Source organism: Mauremys reevesii, linkage group 11, assembly GCF_016161935.1.
Source record: "Mauremys reevesii isolate NIE-2019 linkage group 11, ASM1616193v1, whole genome shotgun sequence".
Taxonomy (NCBI): domain Eukaryota; kingdom Metazoa; phylum Chordata; order Testudines; family Geoemydidae; genus Mauremys; species Mauremys reevesii.
Genome location: NC_052633.1, coordinates 4,177,189 through 4,201,066, shown reverse-complemented (window position 1 = coordinate 4,201,066; position 23,878 = coordinate 4,177,189). Strand labels below are relative to the sequence as shown.

Below are 23,878 nucleotides of genomic sequence, written 5' to 3'. Positions count from 1 at the left end.
CCAGAGCAGGACCTTACTCTGCAGGAAGCCACATTGATTGCAATATGACTGCTCAGGGAGTGAGCTACAACTCCCCGGGCCTGGTCCAAAGCCCATTGAAGTCAATAGGATTCTTTCCATCAGTTTCAGGGGCCTTTGGATCAGTCCCCATATAAGTAAGCCTGGCACAATCTGGCTCTTAGGCCAATCCCAGGCATAACCCCATTAGCTGTTCTGTACTGTTCTCCTGATACCCTCCCTTCCTGACCTGAGGGTGTAAATGGTGCAAGATGCTCTATGACACACTGCACCATTGTACTGGAGTGTCAGACTGGAGAAGGAATGAACCATTAGATGCTTGGTTCACTTGGCTCCTGGGTGTAACACAGAGCTCTACCCAAGAGTCTGTGGCCTACCGGGGAGCAAAAGTGAGATTTCCCAGGGATCCTATGAAGAATGGTCATGTGACCTTTTGAGTTGGTTTAGTAAGCTTCCCTCACATTGTAAGTCCTACCACCTGCCCACCTTCCTCTTCATTTCTTCCACCATGGCATCAATGGTTTATTGTTTATTGTAATAAACCATTAATGAGCAAGTAATCAGATCCTATTCAGTGATTAACAGTGTGTTTATTATTAACATTTGTTATTAACATGTAACCATTGTAGTGATTAATACCTATAATGGCTCCTCCACTTTGTTTTAAATGACCATAAAGATATTACATTAAGGCTATCCCCCGCCCCGAAAAGAAAAAAGAACGTTAAATACCTGATTGCACCTAATGTGATCACTTACACCTCAGCTAGCATCGATCTCAGCCCCCTGGCTGTAACACCTGATTCACAAACGAGGGAGTTCTGGACCCTCAACTCATGGAAAGCAGCATAGTTTCATTGCAGTCACTGGGGCGGTGCTGTTTTCCGTTGGCTGAGGACCTGGCTCCCAGTCTGAACTGTAAGCCTGAGGTTTATAACCTTTGTCTTGTTAAGACCTTATTGCTACCTTAACACCATTGTCTTTGAAAATAGGTTCTGCGGATTTGAGTTAAAAATGCAGACCTGGAGGGTGAGATTTTCAGAGCTGACTAGGGGGGTTGGGTGCCAGATTCTCATTAATTTCTAATGGGAATTAGGAAGTTCTTGGGCCAACCCACACAACCCCGCTGAGGTCAATGGGGTTTGCCTGGATGTACATGAGGGTGAAATATGGCCCCTGTTCTTTAAACCAGATTGAGTTTATTCAAGTGATGTTTTTTTACACACACTGAATCTTACCTCTCCCCACAGCCCCCAGGTGCTGTGAAGGACTAGGATTCCTAGGAACATCTGAAAAAATCTTTGCTAGCTTTCCTACAGTTAACACTGGCTTTGGGGAGGGACAATCTTATTATGGGTGCAGTATGTATAACTGCCATTGCATTTAAATAGCACTGCTCAGCAGCAGCACTTTCAACTTGCTGGCTCCAGAATAGAAATATTTCATTTCTCTGTTTGGATGACATGCCATTGCTGAGATTAGCTGTAATACACTGAATGATTCCTTCAAAGTACATTCCTCTTCATTTGCTCTCTTCCACCATTTCCATTGTCTGTGTGTGAACCATCTCCATTTTCTTTTCCCACCCCCTCTATGGTTCTTCATCTGGAACGACACAGCTGGCTTGGAGTGCAGGGCTACTTTGAGAGCACCAGCCCTTGTCTACATGTGTAACCCTTCGTTTGTCACGCCTTCCGAAACAGCAGCACAAGGTGTCTGGTGCACTGTACATCTATGTGTCCATGTGTGACAGCATAGGACATACAATGTACTGCGGGAATGCTTAAGGGTTGATATACGGAACAAAACAGCATCAAAATACATAAATTATACACAATACAATAGCTAATCAGGCATGGGTGCCTATGGAATTGATACAGACTCTCAGAGGACTAGGAAATATGTTGCTTCGAGTGTCGTGGTACCAGGGGAGCCCAGGTTTCCAGTAACTAGTGTTCTGGAGGAAACATGCCGTTCGATAAAGAGTTCAGTAGTTCATAAAGTGGCATAGCTTATCTGGATTCCATCCAGGTGCTTAAGACAATAACCAGAATAGCAGACTGGAAATACTGGGTTACGTAATCTTAACCCGCATACAAGCTTGCGTGTCAGTTATTTGGCACGGAAAAGAGGCACGTGTTCAAAGTAAGGGCCAAAATCTGTAGTCAAACTCCTATTAAAGTGAATGGGATTTTTGCCTGAGCAAGAACTGCAGGATTTAGCCCTAAACAATCAATTCCAGACTCCAAGTAAAATACTCGAATCTTCAGTTAAGTCAGACCTTATGAAATCAACGAGTTTGTAAAAAAAATGTACTTTCAACCCAAAACTCATGCCAAAGCAAATAGGTTTTTGACTACACACTTCAGAGCGCAGTACTCTTCGAGCCCAAGCCTGCTCCCATTAAAATCTACAGCAGACTTCCCACTGATGTAAACTGGAGCAGGACTGGACCACAGAAAGCAAACAATCCCCATCTAGAGATCTCAGAGAAAACCCAGGAGTAAAGCTGAAATTCCTAAGTGTTTCATCCATCACTTTCCCAAGAAAATCCAACCACCATTCGGAGCACTTGAAAATGACAGCTTACTCCTGGAACTCTCCGTTTAAGGAGACAGGATTTTAAGTTAATTTTCCCTTTGAAATTCCAGCCTACACTGTTATCTGAGGAGCTTAAGGGAATTAGCCACACTACTCCCACTGACCTTCCAGGGAAGCTGGCTTCTTTAGCCTCCTGCAACCTCCCTGACTTGGTATCTCAGTGGCTTCATAGGGTTTTAGCTTACCTGGAGTACTGAGGAATTTCTTGCTATGGTACTTGAGCCCACACTGTATTTCATGCTTTCTGCCAAGATAGAAAACCTCAGTGATCTCTAAACTGACACCACTACCACATGATTCCTGCCATGGAAAAATGTCCAACTCCGACTGACGGCCCAGTTATTCCTCAGAGTGCATGCGATGGGGGTGTATTGTCCAAGCAGAGGTGGGTGGGTGGGGAATGCCGTGACTGCATACGGCATAATGCCACAGGGACTGCTGGGGGCTTCCCAAAGTGATACTTGCTAGGCCTGTTGCAAGGTGCAGGGTGTGTTTCCTGCTGCCACTGGCTGGAGGTGGTGGTGATCAGCCTTCGTCCCCATCCTGTCCCTTTGGGCTGCCCAGCATTGCCATCAGTGCTAGAAATGTCCCCCTCTTCCCAATCCCAACCCCACACACTGTCCACAGGGAGCATTAGGAGCCGCACTGTGGCTCTCTTCTGCACTGGTGCACACAGGGAAGCCTTGTGCCCTCGGACATGGGCATCTCTGAGCCAGCTCATGCCACCCTTGCCCGCAGAGGAGCAACCTTTCTCTGTGAGCGGTTCCATTAAAAAGAATAGGGCTGCTCCTGGCGTACAGAGCTCCCCAGCCTACTTAAAGTGGCACAGCCTCGCCCATGACTTGCCCCTCAGTAATGGATGAGTTGACAGGGATGATGCCTGTGCTGCGTTTTTCTGCTGAGATCTGCTTGGTAGCAAACTGGAGAGGATCGTGAAATTTCACATATACGGCAAAACGACATCCCAGTCCGACGTTTCGCTCAATTCGGAGCAATCCCTGTGACACCCCCTGCTCCAGTATCCCTGGTTTCTGAGGGTTTTGCTTAGCGAGGGCCAGACTCTGAACCTCCGATGAGCTGTTATTTGCAAAGGTAGTTCCCACTGACCGCTCCTGGGAATAACTGCTCACCAGTGGAGCGTGGAGCTCACAGTCTGGCCCAGAGAAATTGGGTTTTGACAAATATTTGACTTAGGCCAAAAAATTGTTTTGTTTGATCATGAAACCTCTGCAAACAGTAATGTCCCTGATTTCATTTGGGCTGTGAAATGTTTTACACTGTTCTGGCACTTTCACCATGCTCTGGTCTGCCCCTGATTACTACATTGCATTGATTTGGCGCTTATGTCCTAGGCTAGGTAGAGGCATGTATAAGCACAGAACATTTCCTGCAAACCTATGCAAAAAAAAAAAAAAAAATCTGAGGCGCATGCACCAGCTGCTTGGCATGTTTGATCTGATGGGGTTCTTGCAAGAGTATGTGCAGATATGACTAGAGACCTGGCACATGCAGAGTTCAGGCCAGGCCCAGTTCTACTGATAATTTTTTTAAATGCTTGATTTTTTTTGCTTTCTTTGCCTTTTCAGCTTTTAACCCTTTCAGAGTCATTTAATGTTTGCACATTTTGAAATTCAGATTTGACAGATCCTTGCTTGCTGGATTTTGACATGGGCACACAGTGCAAGGAGTATCAGGTTATGTGGTTCTTTGACTACAAAAACAAGATCTGCACCCAGATTTGGTATGGTGGGTGCGGCGGTAATGCCAATAGATTTGAGACAGAAGCTGATTGCATTAGCAGATGCTTGAAGCCATGTAAGTACCACACGGGGTTAACCATTTTTGCTCTTTTATAATATTGTCAAATAAAATTTTAGATTGGCAAGAAATTTTGGTTTAAAAACAAAACCCCAAACACTTTTTCCCCCTACAGCGGCTGAGAAAGTCATGCAGGAACCGCCCCTTGAGAAAAGATTATTGCCAGGTAAAAGCACAAAAGCAGCAGATCCTGCATTTAATCTCACTGCTCTGGCCACTTCTGTTGCAAGCTTTGCCACTGTGGGACTAGGGCAAATGTAACCAGAAAGTATGTTTTTTTCACTTGTCCACTTGACCAGCTGAGAGGATCTCATCACGTGCTTTGCATGGACACGCTTTCGGCATGCCTCGTGTTGCATCCAGAAACGCAGTGTTGACACGAGTTAATTACAAACTGTAGTTACAGCAAAACGGGGTCGTTTATTTCATGATAAGTATATAGTCACTGAATTGGAGAGGATTGCAATCACAAGGAAACTCGTGTTAGCACTGTTGTGTTGTCCCCTGGTAACTGTGTCCCTAAATAATCTCATCACTCTGTTGTACGTGTTTGCTTTTATGCAAATAGTTACTCCTGGGGGAATTCTGTGCCAAAAAAAATCCAAAATTCTGCACCAAAAAAATCCAAAATTCTGTGTCAAAAATGCAAAATTCTGCATATTTTATTTATCAAAATAATGCCATATAATCACACAAGTTTCACTTATTTTGGTAATTTATTTAAATGACCATACAGAAAAAAATTCGTGATAACTGTTCAGGATTTCCTAAACACATGAAAGTTAAGTTCCAAATACTTGGTACCCAATACTCTGCAATCCAGTTATAATCCTGGATTTTCATTTGAATTACGTTACTTGTATTTTTGTGTTTGGTGTTCTGTAAAGTAGAATGCCACGTTATACGGCCCAGACTTTCACACATGAAAGTTATACAGTTTTGTTAATCATTGTCCTGTATTTTTTTAAAATGGATAAGTAAAATAGACCCTGCGCCGTAATCTAACCCCATTGTGCCTCTCTGGCACAGGAAAAACGGGAGAAAGCCCATAGACCTTCCTAGCTGAGGAGTCCCTTACAGTTATTTACAATAAGCCTCCTTTACACCACTCTGGCAAGGTAAAGGAGCCTTAATTGACTAAGAATGGGAACAATTCACTAACAGTGGGAACATGAGCAGCCTGCCTGCTTAGTTGTTACATGTCTGCTCTGCCTCAGGGACAGAGCCTGCTTCACACCGCCTCCAAGCCTGGGATGCAGCAACGGAGAGCGAAAGAGACAGAGAGTCTCTCTCCAGGGACTCAGGCACAGTTGCCCAGCCTCCCTCCTCCCCTGCATGGTGATCTGCTCTCTCTGCTGTCGGCTCCTCCCAGCAGACTTGCCCAGGCTGCCAGGGAAGGGGCCTGTGTTCCCCACAGATTTCTTGGCTCCCCCATTTTTCTGTGGGGGAGCCAAGAAATCTGCAAAAGGTATGAATTCTGTGCCCCTCAAAGGGAGCAGAATTCTCCCAGGAGTAAAGTAATGTGGAGCTGTACACTTTTCTTTAACTGAAATACTTAATTGAAAAATATTCCTCATTGCTTGGGTCTTGAGTCCAGATTTTCCCCTTATGTGGAAAAACCCGTAAGAAATGGGAGAGGGACCCACACTAGAAAACTGCAATGTTCTCCTGAAGGAATTTCCTTTGCTCTGCTGTGGGGGGTTGCAGCTTTGTAGACTGGACAGAGGGTGTAGCCTATATTGCATGGGATCTTGAAGATCAATGCACAACAGACTTCCTCCTCCATAGCGATGTCACAGGACAAAAACCTGAATAGAACAGCGTCCTGCCAGCATTGATGGAGCCCTATCTCCAGCCCACTCTCTGAGAGGGGAGACAAACCCAGGAAGGAAGCTAATGCCAGGGAACCACAGCAATGTAGGGCTCAAAGGGACCTTGAGAGGTCATCTAAGCCAATTGCTAGAGGCAACATGCAATGTAGCTAATAGAGCTATCTGGGAAATGGGATTTTTCTTCAAGTGATGGTCCCTGTGTGTGAAATATACATAGGGACCGCACAACTCGAAGAACCTCCAGTTACAGATAAGTAACCGCTTCTTTCAGTAACACAAAAATGTTGAGTTTTTTAACAAAAAATCATCCAAATCAGGATGAATTTTGTAGGGGAAAATTTCAATTCTGCAGAAACTGAATTGTCCATCAGCAAATCATTCTGCTGGAAAATTCCTGACTACCTCTAGAGACCAACTGTCATGATTTTAGTGTAAGTCTCATGTTATTTGGTGCGTTCCTGAATACCGCAGCTCCTGCAATTACAAGATTTCTTGGGAATCTTGGCTTTCATATTTCCTTTTTAAAAAGAAAGTTTCTAGCCCTCATGGTGGCAGAGAAATACTTCAAAACATGATCCAAGTGCATGCTAAAGACTCAAAACGCAAAAAGCAAATAAAAAGAATGCCCACATTTATTGTTAGTTTTAAATCTTACAATGTTTCAGCCAATCTCATTGGGGGTGGGGACTGGTCATGAGTTTTGACCACTTGGGATTGGTAAAGGGGGGCTTGATCGCAGTCTGTAAGTACCCACAGGGGGAACAGAAATTTGATAATGACGCTTCAAGCTAGCAGACAAAGGTATGATCCAAGATGCCAGGGCTGGAAGGTGGAGTTAGACAAATTCAGGCTGGAAATAAGTTTAACCGTGAGGGTCGTTAACCATTGGAACAACTAACCAAGGGTTATGGTGGATTCTGTACCACTCACCATTTTTAAATCAAGACTGGTTGTTTTTAGGAAAGATCTACTCTAGCTGAAACAGGAATTAATTCAGGCAAGTTCTATGGCCTGTGTTGCACAGGAGGTCAGACCTGAGGATCACAGTGGTCCCTTCTGGCCTTGTAATCGATGAACATGAACTCCTATGTGGATTTCCTAGTGGAAATACACTAGAGGAGCATGCCATTGAGAACTGCAGAAATGTCTAGATTGACAGTTTGTTGCACCAAATGGATTACCGAGTCCTTTATATTAGAAATAGATTGTGTCCCATCACCAACTCTCTAAACTCTGGAGAGAAACAATGATCTGCGGACCATGGTTTGATAACACCGAGCCAAAGGGAGCATATTGCTAGTGTGGAAGCGTTTTCTGGCTTCGATTCAGCTAGGCATGTCAGCACATCCTTAACTCCATTCCTGTTCAGCAAAGCACTTAAACTCATTCTTAACTTTAAGTAAGTACTGAAATCCCATTGATTTAAAGTTAAGTATGTGCTTAAGGACTTTGTTGACTAGAGAGACCTTGCTGAATCAGGGCCTAAATGAATAGATTTACCATATGAGATCTATTTCTATGTTATATTGGTTTTGCATTGATTGAGTTTCTGATGTCCCTTGGTGATGTTTCTAGTGAATTTTGTTTCTTAGGCTAAAGTAATATTTCAAGTACATAAAAGGTTGGAAGGAAAAAATTGTTCTCCTTAACTTCTTAGGATAGGACAAGAAGCAATGGGCTTAAATTTCAGCAAGGGAGGTTTAGGCTGGACATTAGGAAAAACTTCCTAACTGTCAGGATGGTTAAGCACTGGAATAAATTGCCTAGGGAGGTTGTGGAACCTCCATCATTGGGGATTTTTAAGAGCAGGTTGGACAAACCCCTGTCAGGGATGGTCTAGATAATACTTAGTCCCGCCTTGAGTGCAGGGGACTGGACTCAATGACCTCTCAAAGTCCCTTCCAGTCCTACAATTCTATGATTCCTAAAGTTGGCATTATTACTCTGCAGACAGTCCACAGCAGCTTGACAAGAAGAGCAATGAAAAGGCCCCCTTTATGGCAGACAGACATTTATCTCCAGGATTCTCCAGGAGAATTCTTCTTTTTATTTGCAGGTTTTAGTTAGACTCTCTTCCCTCTGCAAACTTCAGCCTGAATCTTTGATTGAAAAAAGAGATGGGTCTGAGATACAAAAGTCAGCACCAGATTTCAGTCACTGATACTGGGGTGAGGGTGGGGGTTGGATCAGGGATTTTGGTGCAAAGAGATGAAGAACAGCTGCAACATTGGGATATACATGAGATTCCAAACCCAGCCAAAGTACGAAAGGACTAAACAAATCTAAACAGCAGCAGTCCAAGCCTAGCATTCCAGTCATACCTTTCTGTGTGAGACGGGATCAATTAAAGCCATGACTCACGGTGGCCACCTCCTCTTTTTCAATTATGTGCTATATGGCCGCAGTTTAAAGCCCATTTCAGTTAATTAGGAGGTCTGAACAAAATTCAGAACACAACACTGTGATCAGACCCAGCTTGTCTGGGTAATTTTTTGTCTACTGCAAGCTTTAGACACAAATCTTCTTCTTAGCGTATGCGCAACTTGTCTCAGGTGAAACGTGACCAGGATTCATCACCGAATTTGGTCCTCTGGTTGGATTATTAGCTTGCCTGGCCTGGACCTGGTACTGACAGGGAGTGCGACATGAATGCTGATCCGTGCCACCCCCAGACACCAGTTAGATGCACTGAAACTAGTTAGGGTCTTGGTGCCTAAACTACTAATAAGAATTCAGTCAATTGTCTGAATGATTTGCTCATTAATAGCACAGTTTTCCCACACTTGAAATTCACACGGTGGACACACGAGAAATCAGAGTGAGTCAAAAGAAGCAGAACTCCCGTTGACCACAGTGGGAGTTGAGATTACTCAGTGGCTCAGACGAGTGCTTAGCGTACTGCACAATTGAGCCCGTAGTCACCCTGACATAAGAAAAATTCAAAGTTTAGCTGGAGAGGAAGACCCTGAAGGGAATGTGGTGCATGAGGCTGACGAATGGAGTTTGAAAAAGGGTCAGAATAGAGCTGACGTTACTTACAGAATACCTTTTATCCAGGAACATCAATGTACTTTACTAAGGCGAGTGGTAGCCTTATTTTAGCAAGAGAGTAAATTACTTGCCCAAGATTACATCAAGTCAGATTAAACTAAAGTCCTCTGGTTCTCAGTCCCCTGGACTAACAGATAGTTGGCACAGCCTCCCTGTAAAACAACCGCTTTCAAAATACCCACAGAAGAAATTACCTATGGTTAGGAAAATTGAGACAGAATGCAGAATGAATGGCAAGAGCTGCTGTGAAACAGACAAAAGAAAGAAAGGCTAATGAGATCGTAGGAGGCACATGGAGACTTGTGTAAATAAGAAGCTAATTAGCCACAGAAAGTAGAAAACAACAAAGGAAAAATAACCTGGAGAATGCAAAACTATCACGCAAAGGACAAAAGCTGGAACAGGGGAAAGGAAATGAATTGCATAAGCAACATAGATGAAGCCCAAATAATGGCACAAAAACAAGATCTCCACATCCTTTGCTGAAGCACCAAGGCCTTAACTTCAGTCATGTGCGTTAGTGCTTTCCTGGACAGGGAAGCTATATGAATCAAGGCCCCAAGTAGAGTAAAAGCTTTGTTATCATAGAATATCAGGGTTGGAAGGGACCTCAGGAGGTATCTAGTCCAACTCCCTGCTCAAAGCAGGACCAATTCCCAACTAAATCATTCCAGCCAGGGCTTTGTCATGCCTGACCTTAAAAACCTCTAAGGAAGGAGATTCCACCACCTCCCTAGGGAACCCATTCCAATGCTTCACCATCCTCCTAGTGAAAAAGTTTTTCCTAATATCCACTCCCCCACTGCAACTTGAGACCATTACTCCTTGTTCTGTCATTTGCTACCACTGAGAACAGTCTAGATCCATCCTCTTTGGAACCCCCTTTCAGGTAGTTGAAAGCCGCTATCAAATCCCCCCTCATTCTTCTCTTCTTCAGACTAAACAATCCCAGTTCCCTCAGCCTCTTCTCATAAGTCATGTGCTCCAGCCCCCTAATCATTTTTGCTGCCCTCTGCTGGACTCTTTCCAATTTATCCAGCATGTTGAGGGAATTGGGGATGCTGGTAAGTAAAAGATTCTAGTCAACTAAGAGGGAAGGAGTTTGGGTATGAGAGGGGCCTCAGGACTGAGGTTGGGACACGGCAGGGGGTGTGGGGTGCCTGATCCAGGCGCCACTCCCACAGCTCCCATTGGCCATGGGGTGGGGTAGGGCAACGCACAGAGCTGCCTACCCACGCCTCCACGTAGGAGCAGCTGGGATGTGTTGCCACTTGCAGGAAACTGCCTGAGGTGAGCACTGCCCAGATCCAGCACCTCGCACCCAAACTCCCAAGGCCCATGTCCTGCATCCGCTCCCGCACTCCAAACCCCTCATGTCCGTTCCTAGAAGCAGCAGGGACATGTCACCACTTTTGGGGAGCCAAGTGGAGCCAGGGGGGGAGCCTGCCGGCCCCGCACCAACCAGACTATAAACTGGATGTTCTTTGAAGATCAGAAATGCCGGTTTATAGAGCTTTCCGGTTGGTAAAGTGCCGGATGACACAGCTTTTACTCTGGGCTTAACTCTTCAGTGTTCCCTAAAAGTCAGTGGGAGGTTGGCTCGACCTAGAGTCTCTCAAGAACTGCAGGTTATAATCCATTGCCTGGAGATGGAGCCAGGAAAATGCATGAAAGAAATTAAAAGATTTAACTAGTACTGAAAAAAAAGCAAAGGGAAGACAGGGTCAGCACCTCTGCAAATTACTGCACAATCCAGAACCTGACACATGACCAGATAATATCACTTATTAGCAACAAAAATGCTGCGTATTGTGGAAAGCTAATCAGAGAAAGAGGTTTAAAAATGCCCCTAGAGGACCATGAAAAGGACTGGACTGATAAGAAAGTATCACTTTAGAGCAGAGGTGCCATTGTGTAACAGTCAAAGTCAATTTAGCCTAATAGGAAAACTGGAGAGAGACTGTTTTGCTATCTGCTATAGCCAATCTCATTCTGAGTCAGAATTAAAGCACAGAGTAGCGTCAATCATTCATGGTGCATAATTTCGCTTCGGGACTAGCTATGAGCAGGATTTCCTTGCATGTATTGCTCATGAACAGATCACTGCAAATGTTCAATATTCACTCTCCAAGATAGGTCAGTTACTTGTGTATTGGTTGGATAAGTCACATGGTTCCCACCAGCCACCACTCTCCAGCCACCCAGCTGTGAAGCCAGTGCAGAAAGAAGGGTGGCAATACTGCCTCCCACTGCCCCCCCCGCCCACAATAGCCAGATTTCACGGGGAAGACCAGATTTCATGGTCCGTGATGCATTTTTCACGGTCGTGTGTTTGGTAGAGCCCTAATTATGGTAAATCATTGAAATAAGCAAACACCTAAATGGCTCCCTGAATTCTCTGGATTAGGAGACAGTGCTATGAACATCCATTACACTTGAGCCCTGCGCAGATACAAATTGATACCTGCAGATGCAGATATCCGCGGATAGAACTCAGTATCCGCAGAACCGCAGGGCTCTCCCGGGAACCACAGTGGCGAAAGGAGCAGAGCGTGGGCCGGGCAACAGGACCACCGGCAGCTGTCCCTGGCTGCGCTCTTGTGTTCCAGCAGCACACACGCCCCCAGACAGGAGATGCAGACAGCTGCGTGGAAGGGCTGGGGGTGGTACAGCCCTGCCGGAGCACAGTTCTGCGGCCGGTACTGGTACAGCCACGCTGGAGGAGCTGCTGGCGCAGGGTGCTGGCTCCTGGGAGCGGCGGCCCCACGTTCGGCTCCTTTCACTGCTGCGGTTCCTGGAGAGCCCTGCGGTTCCATGGATACCAATTTCTGTCTGCGGGTATAAAATTGTATCCGTGCAGGGCTCTACATTAGACACTCCCATAAATACTAAGGGCCCAGTGGCTGCAAAGATGTATGATGAAGCATATGCAAGGAGAGCTACATCTTCCAACTTCTACGTTTGCATCTGAGTCTGGGCTGAATGTAATGATTGCCCCCAAATGGCCTTTCTGAGAGAGCCACTAAAATAACATGGAATCGATGAACAACTATCAACTACCCAAGATGCAAAGATAGAGGCTAACTATGAAGACTCACACACAGTATATCCCTCCAACTGACACTGAAATGAAAACTCCCTCACTATGAAAGAAGAAACAAAGAAGCTAGTCAAACTGAGGGAAGGGATAGCTCAGTGTTTTGAGCATTGGCTTGCTAAATCCAGGGTTATGAGTTCAATTCTTGAGGGGGCCATTTAGGGAACTGGGGTGGGTTTTTTTTAAAAAAAAAACTGTCTGGGGATTGGTCTTGCTTCAAGCAGGGGGGTTGGACTAGATGACCTCCTGAGGTCCCTTCCAACCCTGATATTCTATGGTCAGGAACTAATTTAACAAGCAGAGAGGATGGTTGCTTTGGATCTGGGCTTGCTAATAAGGTTCTGTAGCACATAAAGGAGAGGTAAGAAGGTGAGCACAAAAATATTGCCTACATGATGCTTTCAAAAAGCAGGTAGCTCCAGAGAGTTTTAATGAAAGGCTCTAGAAGAAGAAACCTCTTCTCCGACCACTGAGGTTGTGTCTGTGTACAAAGTGCAATATCAAAAAGAACAAGTGGGCTCCATTAACAATATACAAAAGGACTCATTTCTATCGCCTGTACCCATTAAGGCTCTCATCTTTCAGGGTGATGTGTGTCCACATGGTATCTGATTCCTTTGACAATCAGGCCCTTCCTTCTTTCCAAAACTCTTAAGATTCTCCTGTATTTTTTTGGGCATGTAATAACCGCAAGCTGTTGTTATTCTACATTATCAACATACACGGTTTCATAAATCTTCAGCTACGGTACAGCAGAAACAATCCTAAAGTTGAATTTGAAATTTGATGTGTACAAAGTAAAACAGTAGTTGACTTTTACTGTGTATCAACTGATCTAGAATATCCGCTGACTCGTTGTTAGTCTTAAAAAGGAGGAGAGGGTGCAACCTAACTCTGTGCTGCAGAGAACTAACTACCTATACATACCATGGTCAGACAGCTTTGCTTACCAGCTGGATTCCATAACGGGGCACCAGAATTTGGAGCAGATTGATTTTTGTAAGTGCTGGCTTTTATATTTGACCTTGGCTGATTGGAATGCAAAAAGCAGTGAGCTAGAGTGTTGTTTTTTAAGACAACACCCTCCTCTCCCAAAGGCCTGGAAAAGCTTTTGGCTGCAGAAGTCCATCAACAAAGCTGAACTGAAAGATCTGTATTGATTGCAGACTTGTAGGGGACAATGGATAGAAATGGCAAGCACTAGAAAAGTGCTTTTTAAACTTTCTCCTATCTCAGGATTGCAGTTCCTAGTGTCAGTGGATTATACATGACGATAAACTGTTAGCCATAGAGAACTGTTAAACGGAGCAGCCAACAAATTTCCGATGTGATTCCAGTAGGGAGGATGGACAGTTTGCAGTTGAACCAATTGACACATTGGAATTTCTTTTAGCAAAGATATACTCAGATATATGTGATCATAAAACAGAGAGAGACTCTTAATATAGCTTAAAGCATCACAGTGGGGACCCCCCCCACACACACACTTCAAATGAAGAGCAGATTTGATTTTATATATGCCAGATTCTGAGTCAGAAGTATAATTGCGTGAAGTACACAACTGCATACATAGTGTGTGTGTGTGTGTGATGACAATGTGATAAATTGCACGGGTTTGTGATAAAGATCCTTACATGTATGGCACACTTCTGACTGCATCTCCAGGCCCTTAATCCATCTCCTGGGATTTATTCTAACATTCCAACCCCCTGAGTAGCTTCCAGGACCTACCAGTATTATTTATTTCCATCAACTTGCCATTGGAATCTTTTCTCTGGAGTTCTTTGCCAGACCTATTTTCTAATCAGAGTTTCAGTAGCATAGTTCAAGGTCATTCCCAAAACAGAGCTTAGGGACTATTAAGTCTTGTTCTTTAGGATCTGCCTAAGCTTAAGAAACGAGCTTGCAAATGTCCGTTCATTCCCCCAGCCTGGAAACAGCCAAACAAACCGACCCCCCAAAAACAACAACAAAATAGGCAGGGAGGCTCTCTCGTTATTTAAAAAGAACTGGAAGAGAAACTATATTCAGCCCTAACACAGGGGTTCTCAAACTGGGGGTCGGGACCCCTCAGGGGGTCGTGAGGTTATTACATGGGGGTCACGAGCTGTCAGCCTCCACCCCAAAACCTGCTTTGCCTCCAGCATTTATAATGGTGTTAAATATATTTAAAAGTGTTTTTAATGTATGGGGTGGGGGTCACACTCAGAGGCTTGCTATGTGAAAGGGGTCACCAGTACAAAAGTCTAAGAAGCACTGCCCTAGCAGATTTCTCTCATGTTTAATGAGAAAAAGTCCTTTATCCTCAACGTTGATGTAAAACTGCTTTATAGGAAACTGGGGTCTGATCCCACAACCATTTATTCCCATGATTAGTCCTTACTTGGCCAGCTAGGCCTGTTAAACTCAGTGGGACGTTTTGTGGGAAGGAGGATTACTCTTTGGGTCTTCTGTGCTTCGTTAACATTAACTAAAATTTGTAATCAGGGTGAGGACTGCTGAAACCATTGCAGCTGTAACGCATGTAGGCCGAGATTTCTGAAAGTGACTAGTCAGTTGAATAGCTCAAGTTTTCGATGTCCAAATTGCCACACCTTCCAAAGGGCCTGATTTTAAGGGGTCTCAAGCTGGGAGCCCCAATGCTGAGTTACCTCAAATCCCTACAAGTGCTCCTGTTCTTTTTGCGGATCCAGACTAACACGGCTGCAACTCTGAAACCTCTCAAATCCCTAGTCACTTCTGAAAATCCTGTTTCTATATTGAACTGTACTTTACAGAAGCCTAGGCTAAATTTCATACTGGAAAGGAAGGCAAAGGTTTTTAAATTAAAAAAAAATGTACTCTTGATCTGATGCAAAATCAAGCATGTAAAAAGTAGTTATTTCCGCTTTCACATCCTGTGAACGTCTTGCAAAACTGAATGCAAATATTGCCAGCCCTGCAAGGCATTTATTAGCTTTAGCCGGCTTTCCCCCTTGCAGCTGTTTATGAACTACATAAACACATGATGAATTTGCTACCCATGTTCCCAAGTGATGGGGAAATATTGCAACAATTAGAACATCAGTCTCTCTCTCCGCCCCAGCTAATTGATTTTATTTTCTGGTTTTTTGTGTGCTGCGTGTGATTTTTAATCCCGTAGCAGGCTGGAAAAGGTCAGTCTGAAACAAAAGAGAACAAGCAACTGGAAGTATTGAGGAAGATGCTTGGGTCCCACTGATCTGTGCATGGCACAGGACCCCAGAGGGGTGTCAAAGATGGTTGTTTGCCAATTTTAAACGTCACCCCTTAATCTAGAGGCCAACTAGACCCACAGATTAGGGCAGCTTCAGGACTGCTCTAACTTGCGTTCCTTGGTGATGGCTTCCAAGTGGCTGCTATGCCAGACCGAGATTACCAGGACATTGCACGCAACTCCTGCCCCCTAATTCACCTCCTTGCACCAGAGCCTGCACAATGGGAGTGCCTCAAGCCAGCTTTGTGTCCCTCTTCTTTGTAGCATAAAGAGCCTGAGCAGAGGACCAGGATCTCCCCCATTGCTGACAAATAACTGGAAGAGAAACTATTCTTTAATAAATAGAAAAATAAATGACCAAGGATCAGATGTTTAAAGGTATTTAGGTGTCTAACTCCGAGTGATTTCAATGGGAGTTGTAATATAAATCCACTTATATAAATACCATTGACTCTGATACTGTAAAGTTCAGGGTCCCTATCGATAGTGTAGCTGCTACGTGACCTTTATTTTTATCTGTACCTAATCAATCAGCCATTGCACTCACTACTCCACGGGCTCTATTTAGATGTATTAGCCTTTGTTTTGCACTTGGATCAGTGCAGGAACTCCAGGGCCAAGTCTTCTCACTAGATTCTGCCTGCCTCACCACTGCCATTTAAGGCCTGGATTTTGTCTTGCCTGTGGCTGACACTGAACTGCCCAGAAATAGGCAGTGCTTTTTACATGGCAGGCTATTGAAAATACATAGTGTTCTACTAAACAGATAAATGGTGTTTCTATGACAGGCTGTGGTTTTATAATCCCGATTCCATGCCTGGGCTGTCTTGGTGGTGAATCTATCCGGCTAATAGATCATTTCTTGCTAGGGTGGGGAGTGCTTCTATGCTATAACCTCAGCAAAGAGATTTGTATCTGTATACCAGGGCCGCCCAGAGGATTCAGGAGGCCTGGGGTCTTCGGCGGCGGGTCCTGGAACGGAAGGACCCTCCTGCCACCAAATTGCTGCCGAAGACCCGGAGCGGAAGAAGCTCCGGGGGCCTGGGCCCCGCGAGAGTTTTCCGGAGCCCCCGGAGCGAGTGAAGGACCCCGCTCCAGGGGCCCTGAAATACTCTCATGGGGACCCCTGCGGGGCCCAGGCAAATTGCCCCACTTGCCCCACCCCCTCTGGGCGGCCCTGCTGTATACTGACAAACACTGGACCTTTATACTCCAGGTAGGGCAGTGCACACTGTAGCCAGCAATGACTCTGATGCTGGTCCTAAGTATATTTTGTAGAGGACCCCAGTGAAGGATCAGGGCAGCTCATTGAGCTAAAGCTGCAAACTCTTTCTGCTTCCCTCGCCAACCCCCCTGGGGTCCCTCGGCCCTATTATACATCCCCTGCACCAGGAGGGTGTATCGAGTCCACTCTGTGACACCTGGCTCTGAGTCACTAAGGACTGTGCTGTGACTAGACTGTAAATGGAAAGGCTTGCTAACATCCCATCAGGTCCCATGGAGAACCATGTGCATAAGTGATTTTTTGGTTCAGTTGCAGAACTGAAGAAAAATAATGGTTCAGAGCAACCCAAAATAAACCTTTTTCGATTTTTTGAGTGAAACAAAAAAGTTGAAGCAAAAGTGTTTTGGGTCAAATGAACTATTTTGTTAGTTTTCAAAGGCTTGGGGTTTTTTTAACTTTTTTTTTTTTAATGGTGTGAAATTCCAAAATGAAAACTCAAAATGTTTTCGGGTCGGAAATGCCCAAACAAATCATTTTGACATTTCCAAATTTTTTCTTTGCTTGACCAAAACAATTTGCCACAGTCTACCCGAGCCTGCAAATTATTGTGGTCAACCCAAATCTGCTTTCTTCAGCAAAAAAAAATTATTTGCACATAAAATTTTGCCCTGTGGTCGTCCTGTGGAGCAGCCCTCTCATCTGGGGTAAATCATGGGGCTGATTCACATGGGTTGCCCCTATTTACACCACCTGGAGATCAGAGGATCCAACTGTGGCTTAAACTGCAACTATGTGGGGAGGGATAGCTCAGTGGTTTGAACTACTAAATCCACAGTTGTGAGTTCAGTCCTTGAGGGGGCCATTTAGGGATCGGGGCAAAAATCTGTCTGGGGATTGGTCCTGCTTTGAGGTCCCTTCCAACCCTGATATTCTGTGATTCACTAAAAAAATCCAGAGAATCTTGTTTGTGTGCAGATGGCACATCTCTGGAAATGGCTCCATGAGGAAAAGCATCTTGACCCTGACATACCATGTGCAGAAATTTAGGTCAGACTGGTTTCAGTTGACCGGGCTGACCCAATATCAGGCACATTCAATAACAAGTTAACTAAATATAAGAAGTTATATTCAGCCTACACTGTCTAAGAACAATGTCCCTAAGTGAAAGTAGAGGGATTATGTCCCAAATTACCTCAGTTCAGATGGCCTCTATAGCATTCACAGATTTTGTACATATGAGAAGAAGATGGTATTTTAAGGCAGAAATGGGGTAACGCAGGTGGCGAGTGCCACAGACTGCTGTAAGCCCTTCTCACCGAAGGATTTTCCCTGTGTTTGCTTGGGAAAGAGAATTCAGCAGCCAGCGACAGCAAGCCAATATGGCACATGATGAGGGCTGGGAGCTGACTTCTAACCAGGAGGTGTCATCTTTAATCATGGCACCATCTGACATCGGGAAGGCTTCCGGGTAGTCAATGCATGGTGGAGTTCTGACCTTTGGCTGAGCTATGCTGGACATCAGTGAGGCAGGGGCTAGATCCCAAACTCCAACAGTTTACAAAATATGCCCCTGTTACTGTGAGAAAGTGACATAGTTTTGTGGAGCCATTTAAGGTGACGTAAATGTTTCCAGATCAGTTTCTCTATCACACATATAGATACTATAATAAAATCAGCACCAAAAATATAGTCACCTAATTTTGAAATGTACTATCCGTCATGTCACACCCTTGCCAAACCCAGACACAGCTAATGCTAAGGAGCAACCCTTTAAATTGCCCCCCGCCCACACACATAATCACATCTGTCCACATCTAGTGGACTCATTTGCGACATTCTCGGTGAGAGCCCGCTCTATGCAGCCGGAACAGTTTGGTGCCAGGAAAACTGGAAGAGAAAAACATAAATGTAAACTTGTCAGTAGGAGAGAAAATACTGTCCTTTGAGAACAGACTAGAGAGGTCAGTGTGCAGAATTTGCTTACAGCCATTGGAGAGGATCCAGCACCACTACACCATTGCTCTGTCCCTCATCACTAGATGTGAGTTTGTTCCCAATGTAGGACTGAGGAATGAGACTTTTTCACTCCCACACCTGAGCAGCTCTCACTACACAGACCAGCCTGTGCAGGCCTGAATTTGACCGGGCTTGGATTTTAAAAAGGACTGGAAGTGGGCTTTTCGGTCAGCATTGTTTGTAGTCAATGTCTGGCTTCCCTCTTCCCTAGGCACGTGAGAGTGGGGAGCAGACAGGGCATACAGCCGCTGGAGCTTCCAGTCCCCTCTGGCACCACTGGGCCGCATACACTGACGCTAGTGCAGCCTGTTCCAATTCTACAGCCAATTCCACTGGCTGGCGCAGACGGGAACACAGACATAGCCCTGCCCTCTCTCCATCCTCATTCTTGGGGATGCTTGGAAGAAGCAGAGACTATGTTCCCATCAAGATTGTGGCCAGCCCCTGAGTAGTGCAACATAGGGGAAGGGGAAGTGCTCCCACACAGGGGCTGGCCAGATCATGTGCTTCAGAGCTTCAAGTGATCACTTGCAGGGGCCAGGAAGGAATTTTGTCCTCCCTGGAAAACATTGCATAGTTGGCTAGGTAATTGTGGGTGGGTGATGGCAGTCCTGCCTTTATCTGAAGCAGCAGCTTCTACTGGCAGGACTCTAGAATGACGGACCAATAGTCTGAACTGGTCATTTGTATGTTGTAATAAGGAGATTGTCTCTCTAATCCTGCATGCCACATGTACCCAACGATCCATCTGTCTCAGTCTTCCAAGCATGCACTTTTTGAGAGGACACATCTGACTTTGTGTCAAATGGTATCTCTGAAACCATGGAAGTCCAGGAGCCTGTCTGGAAACGTGGTGGTGGTGTTTGCATTTATCGGTTGCTAAGTCTTTCTCTTTCTCTATTTATTTGTAGTCGCAGATATCTGTAGGTTGCAAAAAGAAGCAGGAACCTGCAGGGAGTTCACGCTCAAATGGTACTATGACTCAGGGACCAAGAGCTGTGCAAGATTCTGGTATGGTGGCTGCGGTGGAAATGAAAACAAATTTAACACACAGAAAGAATGTGAAAAAGTTTGCATTCCTGGTAAGTGGAGCCCCTTCTGCCATTACACATCTCCATTTGGCTACAATAGCTGGAGAGATGAAGTGGAAGTGTTGGCAGTTAATCATCACTTAAGATCATGGAGACAGCTCATCAGCTAGTGTAAATTGGTGTAACTCCATTGACCTCAATAGAGCTGTTCTGATTTACACCAGTTGTGGGTCAGGTCCATAATAGTTACGGCATCAGGAAATTTTCACTTCTGATGTGATACCAAAACACTGGCTTCTGATTACAGAATGCTCCAAAACGTGTATCACGTGGACATTCCAGAAATAGACTGTAAAGGAGCTCAGATATCAATTCTGACAGTGACTACAATCCCTTTTCCATACAAGACCTGAGCTAAACCCCATTCAAGTCAGTGGGAGTCTTTCCATTGACTTCAGTGTGCTATGGAGTAGAGCACAGGTGCACTGAATTATCCTTCTTGAAGTCTCTCTTCCAAGAAGGGTCTTGCTCCCGCCCACTGGTTGCTGTGGGCCAAAATGTCAAGTGTAGCTTAGTGGAAGGACTTGCTGCATATGGGGAAGACACTAGACCCCAGCCCATTAGCAGTCATCCCAGTTGGGGTCTTGCTGTGATCACCTGCCTTCCTATAGATTAAATTTGTGTACAAGAGATCTGTGGTCACGGGAGGACAGCAGAGAGCTGGCAGGACAAAAAGCACCCTATATTGTGTGCTATAGCTTAGCTCTTTAATTTAGGACATGAGAGTACATAGACGTGGCGTCAGTCATACCCAGGACCTGGGGAGACAGCCATCCTTGATGTGTTCCTCACTTCCATAGCCACGGGCACATCTGTGAGGCATGGCCAGAGAGATCAGGACATCTCCTGGTTACAGTAGTCAGTCAACCCTTGTATAAATGGCCTCAAGAGAGGCCACTTGGGCGATGATCTTGAGGAACAGCATATTTAGGGCTGTGTTGTGTTCCTTGCACGTGCCCCTCATAAAGAGCAGCACATCTAGTCTCCACCCTGACCCAGGATCTGCATGTGCTTCAGGAACAATTCCTCCCAGGGGGTTGTCCCCTGCTCTGCTGGGAAATAACTCTGCAAGGTGCAGCGCACCACCCCTTGCATAACCAGGCTGCTCCACTAGCCAATGTGCTGAGGGTAGGGTCAGGGCTCCATGGATGCCTACTCACTCCCCATCCACCTGCCTCTGAGGGCAACATCCGCCCCGGCCTGCTCCTGAGCTGCTGTCGGCATAGCCTGCACACAGGCTGTGAAAAAGGGGTTTTCAGTGCCTAAATGTTGCCTTGTTTGGGGCTGTACGTGCAGGGTCTCCTGGCCACCCAATAATGTTGTTGTTTTTCTCTCCATTCAAATTTCAGCTCACATTAATCCTGGGGTTGTCACGACAATAGGAACCTAAAGACAGCAAAATATCAACACATACCTCTCAGAGAACCAGGAGTCAGCCAATGCCAACTTACCCCTTTAGAAGCTAAGGGTATAGACTACCTTGCACTGTACTATTTCATGCTTTAAATTCCAAGCAAACCTTGAAGAGAGTGTTTTGCTGCATGACCTATCAATATGGTGCTAAACTGTTTGTGGACTGAGTACTACATGTGTCCGGGTTATAGTGTATACCTTCAACAATATGTAATAGTTATCCACTGCAGATTATTTTGTTAGAACATGTCTACAAACTACCATTTCCTTCAGATTCTGGCATTATGCCTGTTTATGGCAATGTAAAGTCTAGAAAATAAGGACAAAATAATTTCACTGCAACTGTTATGTACTTGCTTGTATCATTTTCATAACTGAGCATAACTTTAGATGGAAAGCCTATGTGTAAAGGAGTCATTAATTCTGATAAACAGGCAGTTCAGTTTTTCATTCTGTTTTTTACTCTTGCTGGATTCGACTTCAAACTGATTCTTTTTTACGCATTTGTGACATATGTGATCAATCAAACCAGAAAAGGGGGAAAAAAGCAAGATTTCTGAATACAGATGCACTGCTGGGACCAACACCTCAGTTAAAGAATTTTTAAGTCGTGGTGTAGAATGTTTTTGGCATTCCTCTAATGTTGTGTGTTGTATCTTTTTTGTTTGTTTGCAGGGCTGGGGATTTTGTTTTTAATTGTGGTTTTTGTGTTTAGGAAGTCTATACAAAAGAACTTTTAAATAAAGTCTACTGGAGGTTTTGAATCTCTCGTGGTTTTGTGCCATCTTTTACAATCGTGGATGGTTTCTTAACTTCAGTGGAACTACTCCCATGAGCAACATTAGCACATAAAGTCAGAGTCAGAGTTTGAGGCCAGAAGGAACCACTGGATTATCCAGTCTGACCTCCTGTATAGCACATGCATAGGTCTTTGCAGGATCAGAGCCTCAATCATTGACCAAAATAAAGAAACAAGGAACTTAACGTGGATTTTAGAGACCGAACAATAAAAATACTTAGCTCTTCTGTAGCAATTCTCACCCATAAACCTCAAAGCACTTGACCAAGGAAGTTGGTATCATTATCCTCATTTTATAGATGGAGAAACTGAGGCATAGCGGACAAGTAATTTGCCCAAGCTTACCTAGTAAGTCAGTGACAGCACTGGGAATAGAACCCTGCTCTGCTGAGCTGCTGTCTAATGGCATAACTATTGGACCATGCTGCCTTGTAAAAGATCATAAAATACTGATTTCTTGTGTGGTTCACTAGCCAAGACCCTGGCTTGAGGTTTGAGGTGACACCCACTAAAGCCAGTGACTACACTCCCATTGACTTCAATGGGTGCAGGCTCACACCCTCAGGAAGCTTCCAGGGTAAAAAATATAGCTGGCCCATGCTCGCAGGCAGGCTAGGAACAGTGACCTTGATTTCAGCGAGCAGCCTCCGGATGTGTAAATGCAACATTGCACACACCTCTGCCCTTCCTTTTTATGCACTGTCACCTGCCTGTCAATGCCAGGATTGGTGCAGAGTTGCAACATCCCCTTCCCAATGGGTAATGGGAGTGTGCCTCCTGCACTATCCCTTTGGGAGTTGTCAGCTGCTCACCGCTCCAGATCGGCCAGTTCCAGGGGACAGTGTGCGATGGGCCAGGGCTTGCCACCTCGCCTTCTTTGGTGTGATTTGCATGTCTGGGTTACTATCAGGGAGTACCCCGATGTGCCCCTCCCAGGGCAGGGACTGCTGGTGTAGCTGACAGTTATGCTAGAGTACCAGGAGGTGGGAGAAGGCTCTGTGAGCCAATGCTGCCCTCACACAAGGCCCAGCATGCACTGCGCTCCATGTACAGAGTCAAACCAAAATCGAGGAGGCATTTTATGAAATGAGAGGAAACCTTCCAGCATGGGGATGAGTCACCTAGAGAAATTTGCCTGTCAGGCCGGACGATGCCAAAGTGAGGTGTCAGGATCTGGGTTCTTATCCGAGCTCAAACAGCAGCTGAGATCAGATTCTGGAGCAAGCGTCTGAACCGAATTGGTGGAAGTCACATTGTGTCTGGCTCCCTACCCCCAGCACCACTAACCCTGCACTCCCTTGGTCTCCTCCTTATCCTTCCTGTCCTCAGGCTCACATGCCTTCAGCGCCCTTGTTAAACTCTCCAGGAGTGAGGGCTGGCCAACTCCCCCCATGGCTGCCAGGCTGCTGATGGCCTACAGCACCAAGAGTCATCGGGGAGTGGGTCTCTAAGGTGTCACAAGGACTCCTCGTTTTTGGGGGGCGGTGGTGTGACAGCAGCCCTACCAATACACACATAGGACAGTGGGGAATAACACTGCCCCTCCACATTGACTTGTCAGTCCAGCAGCTGCCCCAGAACCCCCCTTTTCAGGCGTCAGATCCAGGCCCCAGAAGATGGATCTGGATCCTTCTGTGTTACAGGAAGTTAGACTAGATGATCAGAATGGTCCCACGTGGCCA

General features: G+C 45.3%; 1 protein-coding gene across 7 annotated transcripts in view; it reads left to right on the top strand.

Annotated features, from left to right (window-relative positions):
- COL6A3 (collagen type VI alpha 3 chain) overlaps window positions 1-22,161 on the top strand; it is a 113,651-nt gene extending 91,490 nt beyond the window's left edge. For 5 of the 7 annotated variants that reach the window (XM_039494304.1, XM_039494309.1, XM_039494308.1 and 2 more), the window contains 4 exons: window positions 4,255-4,434; window positions 4,553-4,603; window positions 19,805-19,975; window positions 21,334-22,161. In XM_039494304.1, the coding sequence (XP_039350238.1) occupies window positions 4,255-4,434; window positions 4,553-4,603; window positions 19,805-19,975; window positions 21,334-21,374 (443 nt within the window). In that variant the 3' untranslated portion in view covers window positions 21,375-22,161. The remainder of the gene's footprint in view (window positions 1-4,254; window positions 4,435-4,552; window positions 4,604-19,804; window positions 19,976-21,333) is intronic. The other 2 variants (XM_039494305.1, XM_039494307.1) reach the window with 2 other exon arrangements.
- Window positions 22,162-23,878: the final 1,717 nt, after the last annotated feature.